Source organism: Bos grunniens, chromosome 2 (assembly GCF_055505025.1).
Source record: "Bos grunniens cultivar Pamir isolate PY7600 chromosome 2, Bosgru_T2T1.0, whole genome shotgun sequence".
NCBI lineage: Eukaryota > Metazoa > Chordata > Mammalia > Artiodactyla > Bovidae > Bos > Bos grunniens.
In genome coordinates this window covers 9,794,954-9,811,467 of record NC_141166.1, presented here as the reverse complement: position 1 = coordinate 9,811,467, position 16,514 = coordinate 9,794,954, and the positions used below count along the sequence as shown (strand labels likewise).

The window sequence follows — 16,514 nt, the reverse complement described above, 5'->3', positions numbered from 1 at the left end:
GTTGTTATATAGTTGTTGGGTTGCATCTGACTTTTTAGGGACCACACAGACTGGGGTCCGCCAGGCTCCTCTGTTCATGGGATTTCCCAGGCAAGAATTCTGGAGTTGGGTTGACATTTTCTTCTCCGGGGGATCTTCCTGACTCAGGGATTGAACTGGAGTCTCCTGCGTTGGCAAGTGAATTCTTTTTTTTTTTTTTTTAGCCATGGACTTTATTGTTTGAATATTTGCAATTATTATTCTATACACAAACGTTAATTTCTTACAAAACTCTGTATTCCATATTGCTAGGTCACTTCACTCTTCATTTTATGTCACATTTCCATCAAGAACTATTTCCCCAAATCACAATCTGCCTGATTGTGTGTTGTTGTCGCTCAGTTGCTAGGTTGTGTACAACTCTGCGATGCCATAGACTAGCCCACCAGGCTCATCTGTCCATGAGATTTTCCAGGCAAGAATAGTGGAGTGGGTTGCCAGCAAGTGAATTCTTTAACAGCTGAGCCAGAGGGAAAACCCCAGGCTTGGCGGAGATTTAAAACTGACTCTTTCTTCCTGTGGGTGGGTCTGCTTTCCTGGAAGTCCTGCTCTGGTTTTCCCCCAAATCAGAGCCTGAAACAGAGACTTAAGTGCAGATAGTTTATTTGGGAGGTGATCGCTGGAAGTGAAGGGAGGGAGTGGGCAGAGAGACCAGAAAGGACGCAGAGCACAAAGGAGGAGGTGTCTGCCGGTCTGCCCTGCAGACAGTGCCCTTTGGAGCTGTCTTCTCTTGGACAGGAGGCTGGGGCTTTTTCCAACAGCTCTGACACACCGTGGGTGAGGGCTGCTCCCAGGGTGTTGGCCGTCTGCATTTCTAGTCTGCAGCTCAGCTGGCAGGCTGAGCTAGAGCTTCCAAGAGCGCCCTGAGGCCAGAAAGGAGAGGCAGGCTTGGCGGGTGCTTGGAGTGGGGCTGGGGTCCTCACGTTCCGAACAGTCCGCCACTGCTGAGGCTGAAATCTTGGTGGGCCAAGAAAATATGGCCTGGGCCACTCCTGTGTTTGCCACACGGAATGGTCACTGCGGGGCCTCCCACCTGGCGATCCCTTGCTTCCCTTGCTGAGAACAAAGTGCATCCACCAGCCAGCTGCTTACAGTGAACCTGCCCTGTTCCCAACATCTCAGGACACCTGCAGCCTCCTTCTGCTGAGGCACTGGGCCATTTCTGGAGACCTCTGTGGGCGGGATCTAAGGCTGCCCCAGGCTGACTCTCTCCTATGACCCAGTTCTGGTCGGGGGCAGCACAGACCCATGACCTGCTCACGTACGAGTGCAGTTCCCTCCTCCCACTGCCTCCTCCTCTGCTGCTACTCACACCTTGGGATCCTTAGGTAAGAGTTAGAGACCAGCCACAGAGTCCAGCCCACTACCTCTCTGACTGGTTTCCCTGAAGCCACCTCACTAGGCTTGAAATGAGAAGAAAGCCACCCCATCCCACCTAACTCTTGCCAGAAAAAAACCCTCTCTCTAACTCGTCTCCCCACTGCCCTCAGGGTTGAAACCGTCCCGCCTTGACTCCCTACATTCTAGCATCACCAACGCCCCTACCTTTCCAATGTCCTCTGCTGCCACCAGGTCCCCTATGTTTAAAGTTTTTCATCCCCTAAACTTACCCTGCCACTCACACCTCTGCGCCTTTGCACATATTGTTCCTGCTGCCTTGAAAGTTCTTCCTCCTCCCCAGGGCTTGAGGAGAAACTCCTCATACTGTAAGAGTCGCCCCAAGTGGCCTTGACACAGAGAATCTCTGTAGGAAGCCAGTCCCTCCTGCATTGCACTCCCCATGCACCAAGCATGGTTGAGGTTATGGTCTTGAGTCAGATTCCCCGGGTTCCAACTCTGGCTTTGCTATGTGTACGAGTCAGGAATAGCTTCAACCATGCTGTGTAACAAACCATTTCAAAATTTGGGGGCTTACCACAAATTTTTCTTTACTTTATTTTATTTTTCTCACCTATTTGCAAGGGGATGGAGTAAAGAATTGAAACAGACTGATAGTTGGCCTTTATCGAGCAGTCCCTCTGTGCCAGGCTCTGTGAACATGTCACATGTATTATTTCATTTAATCTTCATGCCAACCCTATATGGTGGGTATCATTAACCTGTTTTAGAGTGAAGGAGATACATAACTTGCTGGTAAGTGGTAGAACTAAGATGTGAACCCAGGTAGAACACACTCATGTGCCTCACGGCTTTGCTGCCTCCAGAGGACGGAAGCACTTGCTTGGGGGAAAAGACAAGAATGTGTTCCAGGGACTTCCCTCGTGGTCCATTGGCTAAGACTCTGTGCTCCCAATGCAGGGGGCCTAGGTTCGACCCCTGGTCAAGGAACTAGATCCTGCATGCCGCGACTAAAACCCAGTACAGCCAAGTAAATAAATAAACACCAAAAAAAAAAAAAAGAGATTGTGTTTCAGACAGCTCAGGTGCCCCCTTCACCCTTTCTCTTACTTCGAGTCCACTGAAGCCCTTCCAGATGGCCTCCCTACTCAGAGCCCGACCTCTGAGGCCTTTGGTTCCTTAGGCCTGCCCCAAAATTCAGTCTCCCTGTTCCTTCAAGGGCCGAGCCCGGCACCTGGGAGGGCAGGTGGATGTTGCACAGGTTATAGAATAACCTGTTCCCCTTTCCAGGGACAGGACTCAAAGGCTTATAGGGGCTCTGGGATCCTGGAGCAGTGGAGTCACTGGGTCTCAACCAGGTGGCCTGAGCCAGGGGAGGACAGGGAAGGGAGGTGCCCTTGGCTGCCCTGGGGCTGCTCTCACCCTCCCTGGGCTGGAAGGAGTCGGAGCAGAGGGCAGTGAAGGACGCGTGCTGGCCCCACAGCTCCACCGTTTGATACCAGTACTGTGTAGCAGCTAAGAGCTGGATTTGGATCCAAGTCTGCCACTAGGCAACTGGGTGACCTCGGGCAAGTAGGATCCTCTCGAGTCTGCTTCCTCATCTGCAAACAGAGATAACGACAGCACCCCGTCACGGGCTTACAGCGTGTCTAGCGGGCTTTGCACATGGCAAGTGCGTCATGACTGATCACTGTTTCTACTTGTATTACTTTTATCATTCAGCTGTCAAGTATCCAAGCCAAGTTTCCTGGTTAAGTGCTTTTTCTCCCCCAAGCACAAATACAGGTTCACTGACGCACGTGTGTGTGTGTGCGTGCTCAGTCACTTCAGTCATGTCTGACTCTTTGCGACCCCATGGACTGTAGCCCGCCAGGCTCCTCAGTCCATGGGATTTTCCTGGCAAGAATACTGGAGTGGGTTGCCATGCCGTCCTCCAGGGGATCTTCTTGACCCAGGGATCGAACCCACGTCTCCTGCATCTCCTGCCCAGACCCTAAATACACTGTGAGTTATGAGACCTGGGATATGTCATTTCTCCTCACTGGGCTTCATGTTTTCTAGCCATAAAATGGGGAACAACACATTCAATGTGCAGGAATGCATGAGGCCAAATGAGAGAATTTAACAGTCTCATGTCTCCTTTCTGAGCCTCAATTTCCCAATTTGTGAAATGAGTAAATAGGATTATCTGGATCAAAGGAGGTAGTTTTGCCCATGGCAAGAGCTTAATAAACTATAGCTTTAAAAACAAGTCCAGGGACTTCCCTACTGGTCCAGTGGTGAAGACTCATTGCTCCCAATGCAGGGGGCCAGGGTTCGATCCCTGGTCAGGAATCTAGACCTGACATGCTGCACCTAAAGATCCTACAGGACGCAAACAAAAAGAGTCCACATGCCACAACTTAAAGAACCTGCATGCTGCAAAGAAGATCGAAGAGCCAGCACGCCACAGTTAAGACCTGGTGCAGCCAAATAGATAAATAAAGAGATATTAAAAACAACACAAAACAAACAAGTCCAGGACAGAGCAGGTGTTCCACAAACGGAAACTGAATCCAAATCACCTTTCAAGTTCTTATTCACTATGGTAGAATATGTTTCATCATGTAGAATGTAATCTCCATAATGTCCTTACTTATTTTCATTTGCTATACCCTACCTGTTCTAAATGATCAGATTTTCTATGCCACTCTTCCTAGCTATAAGAGCAATGGAGATTTACGTAATTCTTGTGTGCTTGTCTGAACCTGTAGAAGTAAAGACTTATTTCATCCTATTACATTATGATTATACAGGTTTTGTTATAAAAGAGAAGTGTACATTCCTCTAGTACATTGCAGCTGACAAACAACCTTCCTATCTACTTTAGTTTTACTTACTTCTCCTAACACCCCTGTCAGGTTGGTATTATTAGCTCTGTTTTACAGGTAATAAACTAAGGCCCACTGAGAACAAGGAAACTTGCCCAAGATCACATGGTTAGTTGGGGTAGCACTAGAACTTGGATCCTGTATCATGCCTTTGCCCCACAACTGTCCCTCTGAATAGGCTCAGAGCTCCTGAGGGCAGGGGGTGTCCCCCTGAGGCAGTCTCCCCTCAGTTCCATCCATCAGGCTGATGCTTCCAAGACAGGTCCGGGTTTCTCCCCACTCTGCCTGGTCCAGATCTTTACATACCCGAGGAGCAGACAAGCCCTACCAATGTTGGTCCATTATCTTCTAAGGGCCTACCCTTCAGGTACTCCCTCTCCTGCGGGGAGATGTTACACCAGGGAGTAGAAAGAGGGCTTTTGTTTGGCCACATGGAAAGGCCTGTGGAAACTTGGATCCGTGACCAGGAATTGAACTCGTGGCCTCAGCAGTGAAAGCGCTGAGGCCTAACCACTGGACCACCACGGAATTCCAAAGCAGGTGTTTTAATGGAAGTCTAAATAGTGTGTCTTGGGCTGGGCAGGGTAGGTTAGGAAAAGCTGCCGGAAGACAGCGCTTTAGGTGGGGACTTGAATAAGACTGAGGTGCAGGGTTGGGGTGGAGCTCCCCAGGCAGCGAGGTGAAGATGGGGGAAGGTCAGGCGTATCTGACCAGAAGCAGCCTAGTGAGGTGGGCTGTGTGGGTTTACGTGGCTTCAGGGCTGGGCTGCGGGCTCTCACTGGAAAATTCGGGTGCTCCAGCTCCAACTCGCCGCCTCCCTCTCGGGTTAGCCAGGTCCAGACTCCGGAGCTTGCGGCTCAAGTCGCCGGAAGTGGGAGCGACTCCTCAGCTGAGCAGCAACTTCTGCTTTCTCGGCCTCCTAGTCTCCCTCGGCCCCAAAGACGCAGGACCTCGCCAGGCTGTCGTCGCCGGTGTGGATGACCCCTCTTGCCCCCGTGTGCAACACGTGGGCGCGGGGGTGGGGGGCGGTGGAGGTGCTGCTGGCGCCCTGCCAGGCCGGCTCGGTGGGCGGGCGGGATCACCCAGGCCTGGGCAGGCGGCGGCGGTGGCAGGGTCCTGAGCCCCGAACCCAGAGTCTGCGACCAGTTCTCCCCCGACTCGGGGCGGGGCCTCCGCCCGGCCGCCCCCTTTTATCTGCGCTCCGGATGCCTGGATGCCGAGGGCAGCCTCTCGCAGATCGGCTCGGCCTCAGGTACCCGGCTGCCGGAGAGCTGGCGGTGTTGGGCAGCGGGGCCGGGCGGGGCGCAGGGTGCATCCGAGACTCGGGGTTGGGTGTCTTGGTTTGGGGGGGTGGCGGGCGGGGAGAGGCATGTGGGGAGGGAGGGAAGACCCACAGGACCGCGCCGGCAGAGAGGGAGCATCTCCCGCTGGAGCGGGAGGCTGACTGTGAATCAGCTGGAGGGGGCGCCGCTGCGGAGAGACTGGATTAGGAGGAGCGGAGCTGGAGGGGCAGCCTCTCGGGGAGCAGCGGGAGGAGGCTGGAGGCCCGGGGCGATCAGAGCCGCAAGGAGGAGAGGAGGCGGGCGGTGGGGCGAGCTGGCCCCGGGGAGGACCGCAGTGTCGGAGGACGATGGGCACGGACCATGCTCCTCCCACGGAAGGGGGAATCTAGGGAGATTCTGGGGGTGAAAGGGGGTGTAAGTACCTGGAACTGGGTGGTGTGACGGACTCCCAGTTGGAAAATCGGAGACAGTGGAAGAGCACGGCATGGGGCTCAGAGGGGCTCTCACTCCAAAGGAGCGCAGGTCCGTTGAGATCGGGGCTCCTTTGGTGTCAGGAGACTATAAGGGATTCCCCCCACTCGTTGAGGGACGCACTTGTCTCGAGACTATAGGCTTTGAGGACCTATAGGGAAACCAGAGGTTTCCCTGGAGCATCCGCCCACCATTACCCAACTAAGCCTGGCAGGAGTGAGAGGTCCGGTCAGACCAAGACTGGGGAGTTGAGTGTGATATATTTTCAGGGCCTGGCTGCTCCTAGGGGGATGTCCGTGACATTGTAGAGGGACCCAGCCTCCCATCTTGGGGCTTATACCACCGCGGGGCCCCTTAGTGACAGGCTGCTTTTCTCCAGCTTAGTTCCCCTGCCAAGAGGTCAGTAGGGAAACTGGTCAGTGATAAACTCAGGTCCCTTTTCTGTCCCCATGTCCTGGGCAATTGTAGCTAGCTCACCTGGGCCTGCTTTCCTCCAGCAGGTGTTTCCCTGTCCTCAGAGCAGTTGTGAGTCTGAGACCCGCAGAGGAATTCCTTTAAGAGTGATTTATTTCATTCTGATCACACGGTTCAGTACAAATGGAGGCCCAAAGTGCAGTTACAAAAAACAAAAGAGGTTTCTGTTCAGTTTTGGAACACATGGAGGAGCTTTTTCTTTAAACTCAGTGGGAGGAACTGGCGAATTGGTTTGCATTGAGGGAGGTGACCTAGTTGCTGAGATATCAAGAAGCCAGCCAGGGATGAAAACTTTGCTTGTATAATCTGTGGCCACTCACTGGGTGCCTGGGAGTTGACTGCAGTGGATGAAGGGCAAGAGCACTGGTTTTGGAGTAAGATAGGCATGCTCTGTCATCCTGCCTCCCTCCGGGGCTGTGACACCAGTGTAGCCACAGGTTCAAAGAGTTGCTGAGAGGGAGAGGTGAAATGTGTGTAAAGCCATTGTAAACGATGACTGTTAGTGCCTAGTCTTAGTAATAATATTTCAGGTTCTGCCATATTGTGTTATCCTTGTCAGGACCTCTCAAGAGGGTTTACTTCTGACAGCCGCATTGTTAACACTGGCCTAGCCTTAATTGTTTTTGTCTGATGAGGTTAAACAGCCTTCCATGGCAAGATGAAGTTGTCTTTAAGAGAGTGTACTGAACTGTCAGGGCCCAGAGAAGCAAAGATGAATATTTTGCTTGACAGGAAGGAGGCAAAAGAAGTAGAATTATAATCAAATATACTTATAATAGATGCTATTTAGTAAGACTGTTATGGAGAAGGAAATGGCAACCCACTCCAGTATTCTTGCCTGGAGAATCCCATGGACAAAGGAGCCTGGTGGGCTCCTTTGGGGTCCCAAAGAGTCGGAGACAACTGAGCGATTAACACACACACAAGGCTGTTAAGCTCCAAGAGGGCACGGTATGAATACCCTTAGGTGTTACCCTTTAGCTGTTAATTAACTGGGCTATTAGTTCCCTGAGGGTGGTGTTTTAACTGTGTTGTTCACAGCTGAAGCTCCAGCTTCTGACACTGAGTAAGAACTGAACTGAACTGAAGCCTAAAACAAATACTGTTGGAATGTCTCAGGGCCTAAAGGGCCCTTTGAAGTCACCGGAGAATGCATTCTGTCCTTTGACATTTGGAGAAACAGGGCCAAGAACAGAAGGGACTTGTCAGGGCCACACAAGGATTGAGTAGCTGAGTCAGGACTAGAATCAACAAAGCTGGTGGAGCCAAAGCCGTGCCAGAGCCAACATCCAGCATCTGTGACTTTGTTTTTCTTGAGGTAGCTATTATTATTCTCAGATTTTAAATGGATAGGTACAGAGAGGTGAAGTAAAGTCACACAACTGGTAAGTTCCAAACCTGAAATCCCATCCTCACATGAAAACAAGGACCTGGCTTGTCTTGAAATAACTGCCCGAGGAAACAGATGAGCAGATGCCCTCCCTGGGAGCAGCAGCTCTCTGCAGTTCTCCGTGATTACCAGCCAGGGGGCTTCTCTCTGGGCTTTATTTATTTATTTTCCTGGGCTCAGGGGTATTTCAGTTGTGTGGGTGAGCCCCATCAGGCAGCCTGTCTGCTTCGTTCACCATATGCCCCCAGCCCGGCACCCCTATGCCCCGCGTATAGTACTCATTGAGTAAAATCTGTGAGATTGGTACAACCCAGGGCTCTCCCACTCCGAAGCCCATTCACCACCTAATCCCCACAAACTGGCCTGCTGTTTTGCCCCCAGAGATATTAAGGAGCCTCTCTCTGACAGTGTGTATCAGGGGGAAACCAGGGGAACTTGGGGGGTGGCAAGCTTTGGTTGAGGAAGCAGGTGAGGAGGTTGACCTTAAGTTTAGAAAAGGGAAATGTGAATTGGAAGAGCTGAGGAGGTGGGAGGGGAGAAGAAGAAGATGATGCTCAGGCTGACAGAAGACTTCCCACTGGTGGTCCAGTGGTTAAGAATCCACCTGCCAGTGCAGGGGACACAGGTTCAATCCCTGGTCGGGGAAATTACCACATGCTGCAGGGTAATTAGGCCCACGCACCACAACCACTGAGCCCAGGTGCCCCAGAGCCTGTGTTCCGCAACAAGAGAAGCCACTGAAATGAGAAGCCTGCACCCCGCGTTGGAGAGTAGCCACCATTCACAGCGACTAAAGTCTGCAAGCAGCAAGGAAGATCCAGCAGAGTCAAAAATAAGTAAACTAAAGAAAAAAAGACATCCCACTTGGGCCAGGGAGATCCCAGTTCTGAAGTTCAGTCAAACCAGAAGGCTCCCGAACCTGCAAGACAGGCCACATATTACCGGCTAGCACAGTCTTCCACCTTCACCCTCCTGCTCAGGGACGGGGCTTCTGGGGCAGCTGGGGCTGAGGCCCCTTTTCTCTGGGGATTTCACTTCTCTTGGGTCAATGGGCAAGTGCAAATCTTCAGGGCTCTGTGAATCCAGAGAGGTTACTCTGAATGGCCTTTGCTAAGAACACTTTAATTATTAAATAAGGTCAGTGTCCCCAGAAGTCCAAACTCCAGCCATATTGTCCTGGTCCCTAAAGGTACCCTCAGAGGAAGGTAAATGTTTAAAGAGATACAGATAGTTTTGTAAGGCCTCCAAACCCAGTGGAACCAGATATTGAGGCCTAAAAGAGCACTGAGATTTTTTTTAGAGAACCCAAAGCAAACTTTTCAACTTGGGAATGTTTTAAATACTAATATTCAGGCTAAGAATATTTCAAATACTACTACTATTAATAATTGATACTAATAATAGGAATAATTTACTGAATCCCTAAACTGTGCTAAAACTGTTCTCATAGATTTCATATTTGTAGCAGTCTATGAGGTAGATAATGTTAAAATTCCCATGAGGGGGCTGAGGATTAGAGACGGTAAGTCACTTGTCTTAGGTCACACAGCTAGTGTGTTATGGAAGCAGAAGTCAACTTGGTTTGTCTGAATCTGAAGTCCATCTGCTTCATGAACCTTTATAGTGTCTGTTTTCTCCTTGATTCCTAACTTCCTTCCATTCTGCTTCCTACTGAGTAGGGGACAGAAGCCAGTCAAGTTTGCCTGATATCCATCAACCAGGCCCTGGACATTTGGTCTCAGCCCAGCTTTGCCTGCCTTGCCGTGTGATCTTGGGTAAGTCACAACATTTCAGCCAACTCTCAGTCTCCCCAAATATTTCATGCAGAGGTTAACCACGAGCTTCCTTCTATAGCTGAGGCCTGGCTAGTGGGGGCAGAGTTCAGCCTGGAGTTGACCAAGGTAGTAGTGGTAATAGAGGGGAGGGTGGAGGGTGGAGGTGGTCTTTAGCCCCACCCTCTGGTGACATCACACAAGACACCTACAGTCCCTGGAAGCCCCACCCCTAGTGACCCTCACGTATGGAAGTGCCATCCAGTGCCTGGCATCTGGCGAATTTTTTCTGTTCTATAGCAGAAGTCATCAGCCCTAGTGTTCAAGAGAAACCCTTAGGTAACTAGTGCAATTAGGGAGACTTGGAGGGGGGCCCTGGGGCTTCCTAGGTGGTGTTAGTGGTAAAGAACCTGCTTTCCAATGTTTGATCTCTGGGTTGGGAAGGTCCCCTGGAGAAGGGCATGGCAACCCACTCCAGCATTCTTGCCTGGAGAATCCCATGGACAGAGGACCCTGGCGGGCTACAATCCATGGGGTTGAAAAGAGCTGGACATGCTGAAGCGACTGAGTGTGGAGGAGGGCCATGAAGGTGTACTGGACGGGGTGGGATGCCTGGAATAAGACTGGGGTGGGCAAACTGCTCAGAGGATGCCTTGAGCCTGCCCTCTGGGTGTCCGCCCTCATCCTTCTGGTCATGCTAAACTCCTGCCCCTGCTTCTTTCCCCTGGATCCAGGGCCACTTTCATGGAGTCAGGAGATGGGAACCAATTCTGAAAATAGAGCTGTTCACATGGAACTGGGCTGCTGGCTGAGGTCTAAAGGAAACAGGGCGACTAGACCTCTGTCATCCCAGGATCTGGTGTCTGGGTTCTGCGCTCAAAGTCCACTGTGTGTGGGGGAGGAGGAGGACAGTGAGTGAACTATCCCCTGCTGAGGAGGTGGCTGTGAGCCAGGCTTCACTGGAACAGAGAGTAGGGAGCTGGTAACTGGGTGAGACTGAGGTCCTTGGATGCAAGTCAGTTGCTAGAAGCCTAAGGAAGCAATTTGCAGGAAAGGACCTAGTCACCTGCTTTAGAACAGAGTTTTCCAAAGTGGTTCTTTGGGATGCGGTTGGCTGTGACAGGAAGCAAGGCAACAGGAGTGGCTGAGAGTATCTGGGCTCTGCAGTCACAGAGCTGGGTCCAGATCCTGGCTTCACCTCTCTCTATCTACCTCACAGGCTAGTTATGAGAGTTGCAACAAGGCTATGAGTGAGAAAGTGAAAGTGAAAGTCGCTCAGTCGTGTCTGACTCTTTGTGACCCCATGGACTATACAGTCCATGGAATTCTCCAGGCCAGAATACTGGAGTGGGTAGCTGGTCCCTTCTCCAGGGGATCTTTCCAACCCAGGGATCGAACCCAGGTCTCCTGCAATACAGGCAGATTCTTTACCAGCTGAGCCACCAGGCTATGAGTGAGCATATCGTAAACTCTTACTACATTTCAGCTAGCTTTATAATCATTACTGGGAAAGGAAATCCTTGATCATGTAAACTTGGCAAATGTATTGAGCTGTTCAAAAAGTATTTGGGTTTTCCCATTAACATCGTATAGAAAAACCTGAACAAAGTTTTTGGCCAATCCAATAGGTTCAACAAAGTGAAGCAGGCTTCTTTGGTGAAGGCCTTCTCTGATCTTTTAATATGCTCTTAGGACTTGGGAAGTTCCAAGAGTGGGGATGGAGCACTGAACTGGATGGGACAGATTTTAGGGAGCCAGGAACTAAGGCACTGCTGCATGTCATCATTCCCAGGCCTTTGTCCTCATGGTGGAATGGAAAGCTAGCCGAATTGGGCAACTCTCGGGAAAGCCTTCCTGTCTCTGGGCTCCTGTTTTCTCAAGGTAAAACAAAGGAACTGCATGAGATGCTTTCAGAGGCCTTTTCTTGGTTCCCTGAGGTTCTGAGTTGGGAAGACAAAGCTGTAGACAAGGGTGGAGGCCAGACTGTTGAGGTTAAAGACCTGTCTCTCGGGGAGGAGAAGAAATCCAATTCTGGCAAGTGGATTCAACCAGCAAGTGGGCTGGGGGGTTCTTGTGCTCTGCACAGAAGTGGCCCCACTACGGTCATTAGCAAGGTCTTGCTGATGAATTGGTTCATCAGCAGGGTCTGATTCCTAAACCTGCCAGGCCATCTTGGAATATGAAGTAGAAGACTCTTGTACTCCCCTGTTGTAGCACCTCCCATGCAGTGGTGTAATGACTTATTTAACTCCTACTTCGCTACCAGGCTGGGAAAGGTCAGAGGCCAGAGCTGACTCCATAATGTAATGCAGGAGGAACTAAGGGATGCAGATCAGGCTGGGGGTGAGGTGGAGTGTGGGCTGGGGGTGGCTTGATGTTGCCTTTGCACAACAAGCACCCTGTGTTTGCTTGGACTATGTGCGAATTACTGGGGCTTTGGGGGTGATCATGGTGCTGCTGATGGTGGAGAACTTGAGTGCTTTATCTTGCCCAGATTTCTTGCATTTTAGAATGACTGGTGCAAAGGAAGTTGCAGTAAATATCTGATGAATGAAAAACAGTAAGTTTGGTTGCTGCGTCCATTAAGCTTCTTGGGGAGAATTTGAGGGAGGGGAGTTGTCTGTCTAGCTAGTTGTCTGGATAGTTTATCAATACATATTTGATTTAATGAACAGCACGGTGAGTAATGATAAGCCTGAATTAAGCAACTAGTGTCAGGCAAAAACAGTATATAATTATTAAATTATTAATAGTACTTGCCACCTTGATTGCAGAGGGCAGTTTTGGGACGTGGTTAAAATTACAGAGAGACTTCCCTGGTGGCCCAGTGGTTAAGACTCCACGTTTCCAATGCAGGGGCTGCATGTTCGATCCCTCATTAGGGAACTAAAATCCTACATGCTGTGCAGTGCTGTCAAAAAATAAAATAATAGTAATAATAATAAAAAGACTGCAAACTGAATTTATGTCATGCCTTTACTGCTTCTTAGGCAGGGTACTCAACTTCTCTGTGCTTCAGTTTCCTTGTCTGAAAAATGGGCATATGATAGTACCTATCTCATAGGGTGTTGTGTTGATTAAATGAATCAAATATGCATAAATTGCTTAAGACACTGTCTGGCACATAGCACATGCTGTGTAAGCATTTGCTATGCTTTGGTTTCCTCTCTATAACCTCTACCATATTATGAAGTTCCTGAAGGCAAGGATCAAATTCTTTTCCACTCTCCTCCCACCCTACACTCTGGGACCCAGCACAGGACGTGAGGCAGAGAAGGAGCTCAGTAAGTGTTTGCTAAATGAATAAATGAATGAATATGTTTTAAATGATAACTTGTATAATCCATTATAGATCTTCCACAGGGGAAAGTGAGGGGGCATTAAGGAGGTGGCAGCTTGTACTGGTCTTAAAGGACTTCAGTAGAGGGAAAGGAAGTTGGCACAGGGTCTCACATTTGGGTTAGGTGGAAATGAGGGTGGGAGCAGGTCATGGGGTCTTGAATGCAGGGTGAGGGGTTAGATTGGATTTATTTGCAGTTAGCAGTGTGGAAGGTCTAGAGGCAGGAACTTTTCAGCAGGGGTGGGGCAAGGGCTGTTTTTATAGGATCAGTTGTTACTAGGGACTTGCAGGGGGAAAAGTGGCTTTTTGAGTTGGGCCTTCAAGGCTACGAAGTATTATCAGGATGCTATTATGCTGATTTTTCATTCCACAAGCATGAAATGAATGAAAATGAGCACCAGCTACCTGCGAAGCACCAGGGGTTCACAAAATAATAAGACAAATAAGCCTACCCTGGAGGAGCTTGCATTAACAACTTAATGCCTATGAGAAATGTTATAATGGTCAAAGGACTGTGGGCATTCGAGTAGAAGGGTCAGCATCAGAGGACTGGGGGGCCAGGGGAGCCCGGGAAAATATCACAGAAGAAATGGGTTTTGAGGAATGACTAGGAGCTTGCCAGACAGGCAAGATGAGGTAAATGTCTCAGATGGAGGGAACAGCTTACCCAGAGCTACAGACATGTGAAACAGCAGGTCCAGGGGCTTGATGAGGCTGTGGCTGGGTGTGATGTGTGCTGTGGTTGAGTACTAAAGCTGGGAAAGGCAGTAGGGACCAGATCATGTAGGGTAATGAGGGTTAGTGGGAGACCCAGGCCATTTGGAAGAAGCTAAACGTAGAGGTAGCAAATCTGTTCTTAGCAAGGACATTGTCACCACCATGTGAGCACTGACGGCAGCATGAACACGGGAAGAAAACAATGGGGGCTGCTGCATGGAGCCTGGACTGGAAAGGAGTTGGCTGACATAGTGGCCTCTAAGTAACGCCTGCCTCAAACATTTATTGAGCACCTTCTATATGCCAGGCACTATCCTAGGCCCTTGGGATAGATCAAGGAGCAAAAGAATCGTGAGTCAGACCTGAGGTCTCTCTGAGGACAACTCTGCTCCTTTTTAACTCATGTAGGGATAAGGGGGTAGGGAAGATGGAGAAAGAACTGGGCAGCAAAGCCCCCCCAGTTGCTGCTCATGGGGCAGGAGGGTGAGGACACCAGCTCCCTAACTTTGCTCGGGCCTCTCTCTTCCAGCCCCCTGCCCAGCCCACAGCCATGGCCACAATTGTGGCCCAGAAGCTCAGCCACCTCCTGCCCAGTCTGCGGCAGGTCCACCAGGAGCCTCAGCCGTCTGTGCCATCAGAGCCTGTGTTCACCGTGGATCGAGCCGAGGTGCCGCCCCTCTTCTGGAAGCCGTACATCTACGTGGGCTACCGGCCGCTGCATCGGACCTGGCGCTTCTACTTCCGCACGCTGTTCCAGCAGCACAACGAGGCAGTGAACGTCTGGACCCACCTGCTGGCCGCCCTGGTGCTGCTGCTGCGGCTTGCCATCTTTGTGGGCACCGTGGACTTCTGGGGAGACCCACATGCCCTGCCTCTCTTCATCATCGTCCTCGCCTCCTTCACCTACCTCTCCCTCAGTGCCTTGGCTCACCTCCTGCAGGCCAAGTCCGAGTTCTGGCATTACAGCTTCTTCTTCCTGGACTATGTGGGTGTGGCCGTGTACCAGTTTGGCAGCGCCCTGGCACACTTCTACTATGCCATTGAGCCTGCCTGGCATGCCCAAGTGCAGACCATCTTCCTGCCCACGGCTGCCTTTCTTGCTTGGCTTTCCTGCACTGGCTCCTGCTACAACAAGTACATCCAGAAGCCTGGCCTGCTGGGCCGCACTTGCCAGGAGGTACCCTCCGCGCTGGCCTACGCACTGGACATCAGCCCCGTGGCTCACCGCATCCTTGTGTCCCCCGACCCTGCCACAGATGACCCGGCTCTTCTCTACCACAAATGCCAGGTGGTCTTCTTTCTGTTGGCTGCGGCTTTCTTCTCTGCCTTCATGCCTGAGCGCTGGTTCCCTGGCAGCTGCCATGTCTTCGGGCAGGGCCACCAGCTCTTCCATGTCTTTTTGGTACTGTGCACGCTGGCCCAGCTGGAGGCCGTGGCTCTGGACTATGAGGCCCGGCGGTCCATCTATGAGCCTCTACACACCCGCTGGCCCCACAACTTCTCTGGCCTCTTCTTGCTCACAGTAGGCAGCAGCATCCTCACTGCATTCCTCCTGAGCCAGCTGGTACGGCGCAAACTTGATCTTCATCGGAAGACTCAGTGAAGGGGGTGGCAGCTGGTAGGGAGGGAAGTATAGTGGGGGCCCAAAGGTCCGGATGGGAACAGATGGGAATAGATGGGAACTTTGGCTCCAGGTGGGAACAAGTCCTGGTAAAGGTGTTTTTGTCTGGCCCGCGGTGATTCTCTGTGCATTCCTCGGCTGCCAAGGGCAGCACTGGCCAGTCCTTGGATTGAGGATTGGCTGGAGCTGCTGGGGTCTACTCTTGGGCCTGCCCCAGCTGCCTGCCCTGGGAGAGGGAAAGAGAAAGAGAAAGATGTGGGCCACCCTGGTTTTGCCTCCCCTCACTGCCTCTCTCACTTAGGGGTGAGGATGGGGGATCAGCTGGGGCCAAGACCCTGACTTGGGGCTTCCAGATTATCTGGGAGGGGGTGAAGTTGGGATTTAGGTTAGAGTCAGATCTGAGCTGAGGGACAGGGAAAGCATCAGCAGTGCCCTCTACCCAGATCCCCTTGGGAAAGGACAGCCCTCTGTTGTGTGCAGGACTTTAAGGTTCCTTGAACTCCAGCTTGGAGTTTGGGTGTTCCAGAGAACCCCCAAAGGTCAAAGATTGTGCCGGGTGGAAATGGATCCCATCCAGTGCCCCACAGCTCTCAGTCACTGTCCCAGTGAGCTCCACCCTCCTATCACTGGACTCTGTGTCCCACTCATCCTGTTCCCATCTTTCCTGGGTCCCTCATTCACAGCTCAGTGTTTATCCATTCAGTGTTTCTTGGGCCTCTACTCAGAGACAGGCTATTGATGGGGCCCTGTGGATTAATGCAGGATTAAAGGCTTTACTATCGAATGAACTGTCAGGGGAAACACTGAGGAGGGAATAATTAGTGCTGCCTGGGACCCTCAGGATCTTGGGTTGAGAAGGGTGAATAGGAGTTTGCAGATGGAGAAGAGGAAATGTATTCCAGGCAGAGGGAAAAACCTGTTCAAAGGCCAAGAGGGATGGAAGGAGGAGTCACTGGAGCTGAAATCAGGGGTGGTCTGGACTCTGATGTCCTGGATGCAATAAAATGACTGTGCCAACAGTTGCCTCCTTCTTGTCTCCTATCCTGGAGAGAGGGCCCCGGTGCACCCCTTGGGCCTGCTCATTGTGTTGGAGGAGGTTTTCAGGGGGAGCTTGGGGGTGGGCAAAGGGAGGAGATCCTGTTTTATCTTTGCCTGGGGGTGGGCCTTATTTACTGTATATGGGAACTTTGTTTTGATAG

At 51.2% G+C, this 16,514-nt stretch overlaps 1 protein-coding gene and 1 long non-coding RNA gene across 25 annotated transcripts; one reads left to right on the top strand and one right to left on the bottom strand.

Annotated features, from left to right (window-relative positions):
* Nucleotides 1–4,776: 4,776 nt before the first annotated feature.
* On the bottom strand, nucleotides 4,777–6,588 carry LOC147377431 (uncharacterized). 2 transcript variants are annotated; one of them, XR_015137893.1, is made up of 2 exons: nucleotides 6,479–6,588; nucleotides 4,777–6,088 (listed from the first exon to the last, which is right to left on the bottom strand). It is a non-coding gene; the product is annotated as an uncharacterized LOC147377431 (long non-coding RNA). The 2 variants fall into 2 exon arrangements; XR_015137889.1 differs by having other exon boundaries at nucleotides 4,777–6,152; nucleotides 6,479–6,580.
* PAQR7 (progestin and adipoQ receptor family member 7) lies at nucleotides 4,907–16,332 on the top strand. Of its 23 annotated transcripts, none has more exons than XM_086328701.1 (6): nucleotides 4,952–4,976; nucleotides 9,545–9,640; nucleotides 11,430–11,518; nucleotides 12,132–12,197; nucleotides 12,893–12,921; nucleotides 14,224–16,332. In XM_086328701.1, exons 4-6 carry the CDS (start codon nucleotides 12,188–12,190, stop codon nucleotides 15,295–15,297), a joined length of 1,113 nt encoding a protein of 370 aa, XP_086184827.1. In that variant the 5' UTR covers nucleotides 4,952–4,976; nucleotides 9,545–9,640; nucleotides 11,430–11,518; nucleotides 12,132–12,187; the 3' UTR covers nucleotides 15,298–16,332. The 23 variants fall into 23 exon arrangements, with proteins under 23 accessions (XP_086184909.1, XP_086184895.1, XP_086184951.1 ...); XM_086328681.1 differs by lacking the exon at nucleotides 4,952–4,976 and adding an exon at nucleotides 5,466–5,499 and having other exon boundaries at nucleotides 12,148–12,197; XM_086328743.1 differs by lacking the exon at nucleotides 4,952–4,976 and adding an exon at nucleotides 5,466–5,499 and having other exon boundaries at nucleotides 12,148–12,197; nucleotides 12,831–12,921.
* The last annotated feature ends 182 nt before the right edge of the window (nucleotides 16,333–16,514 follow it).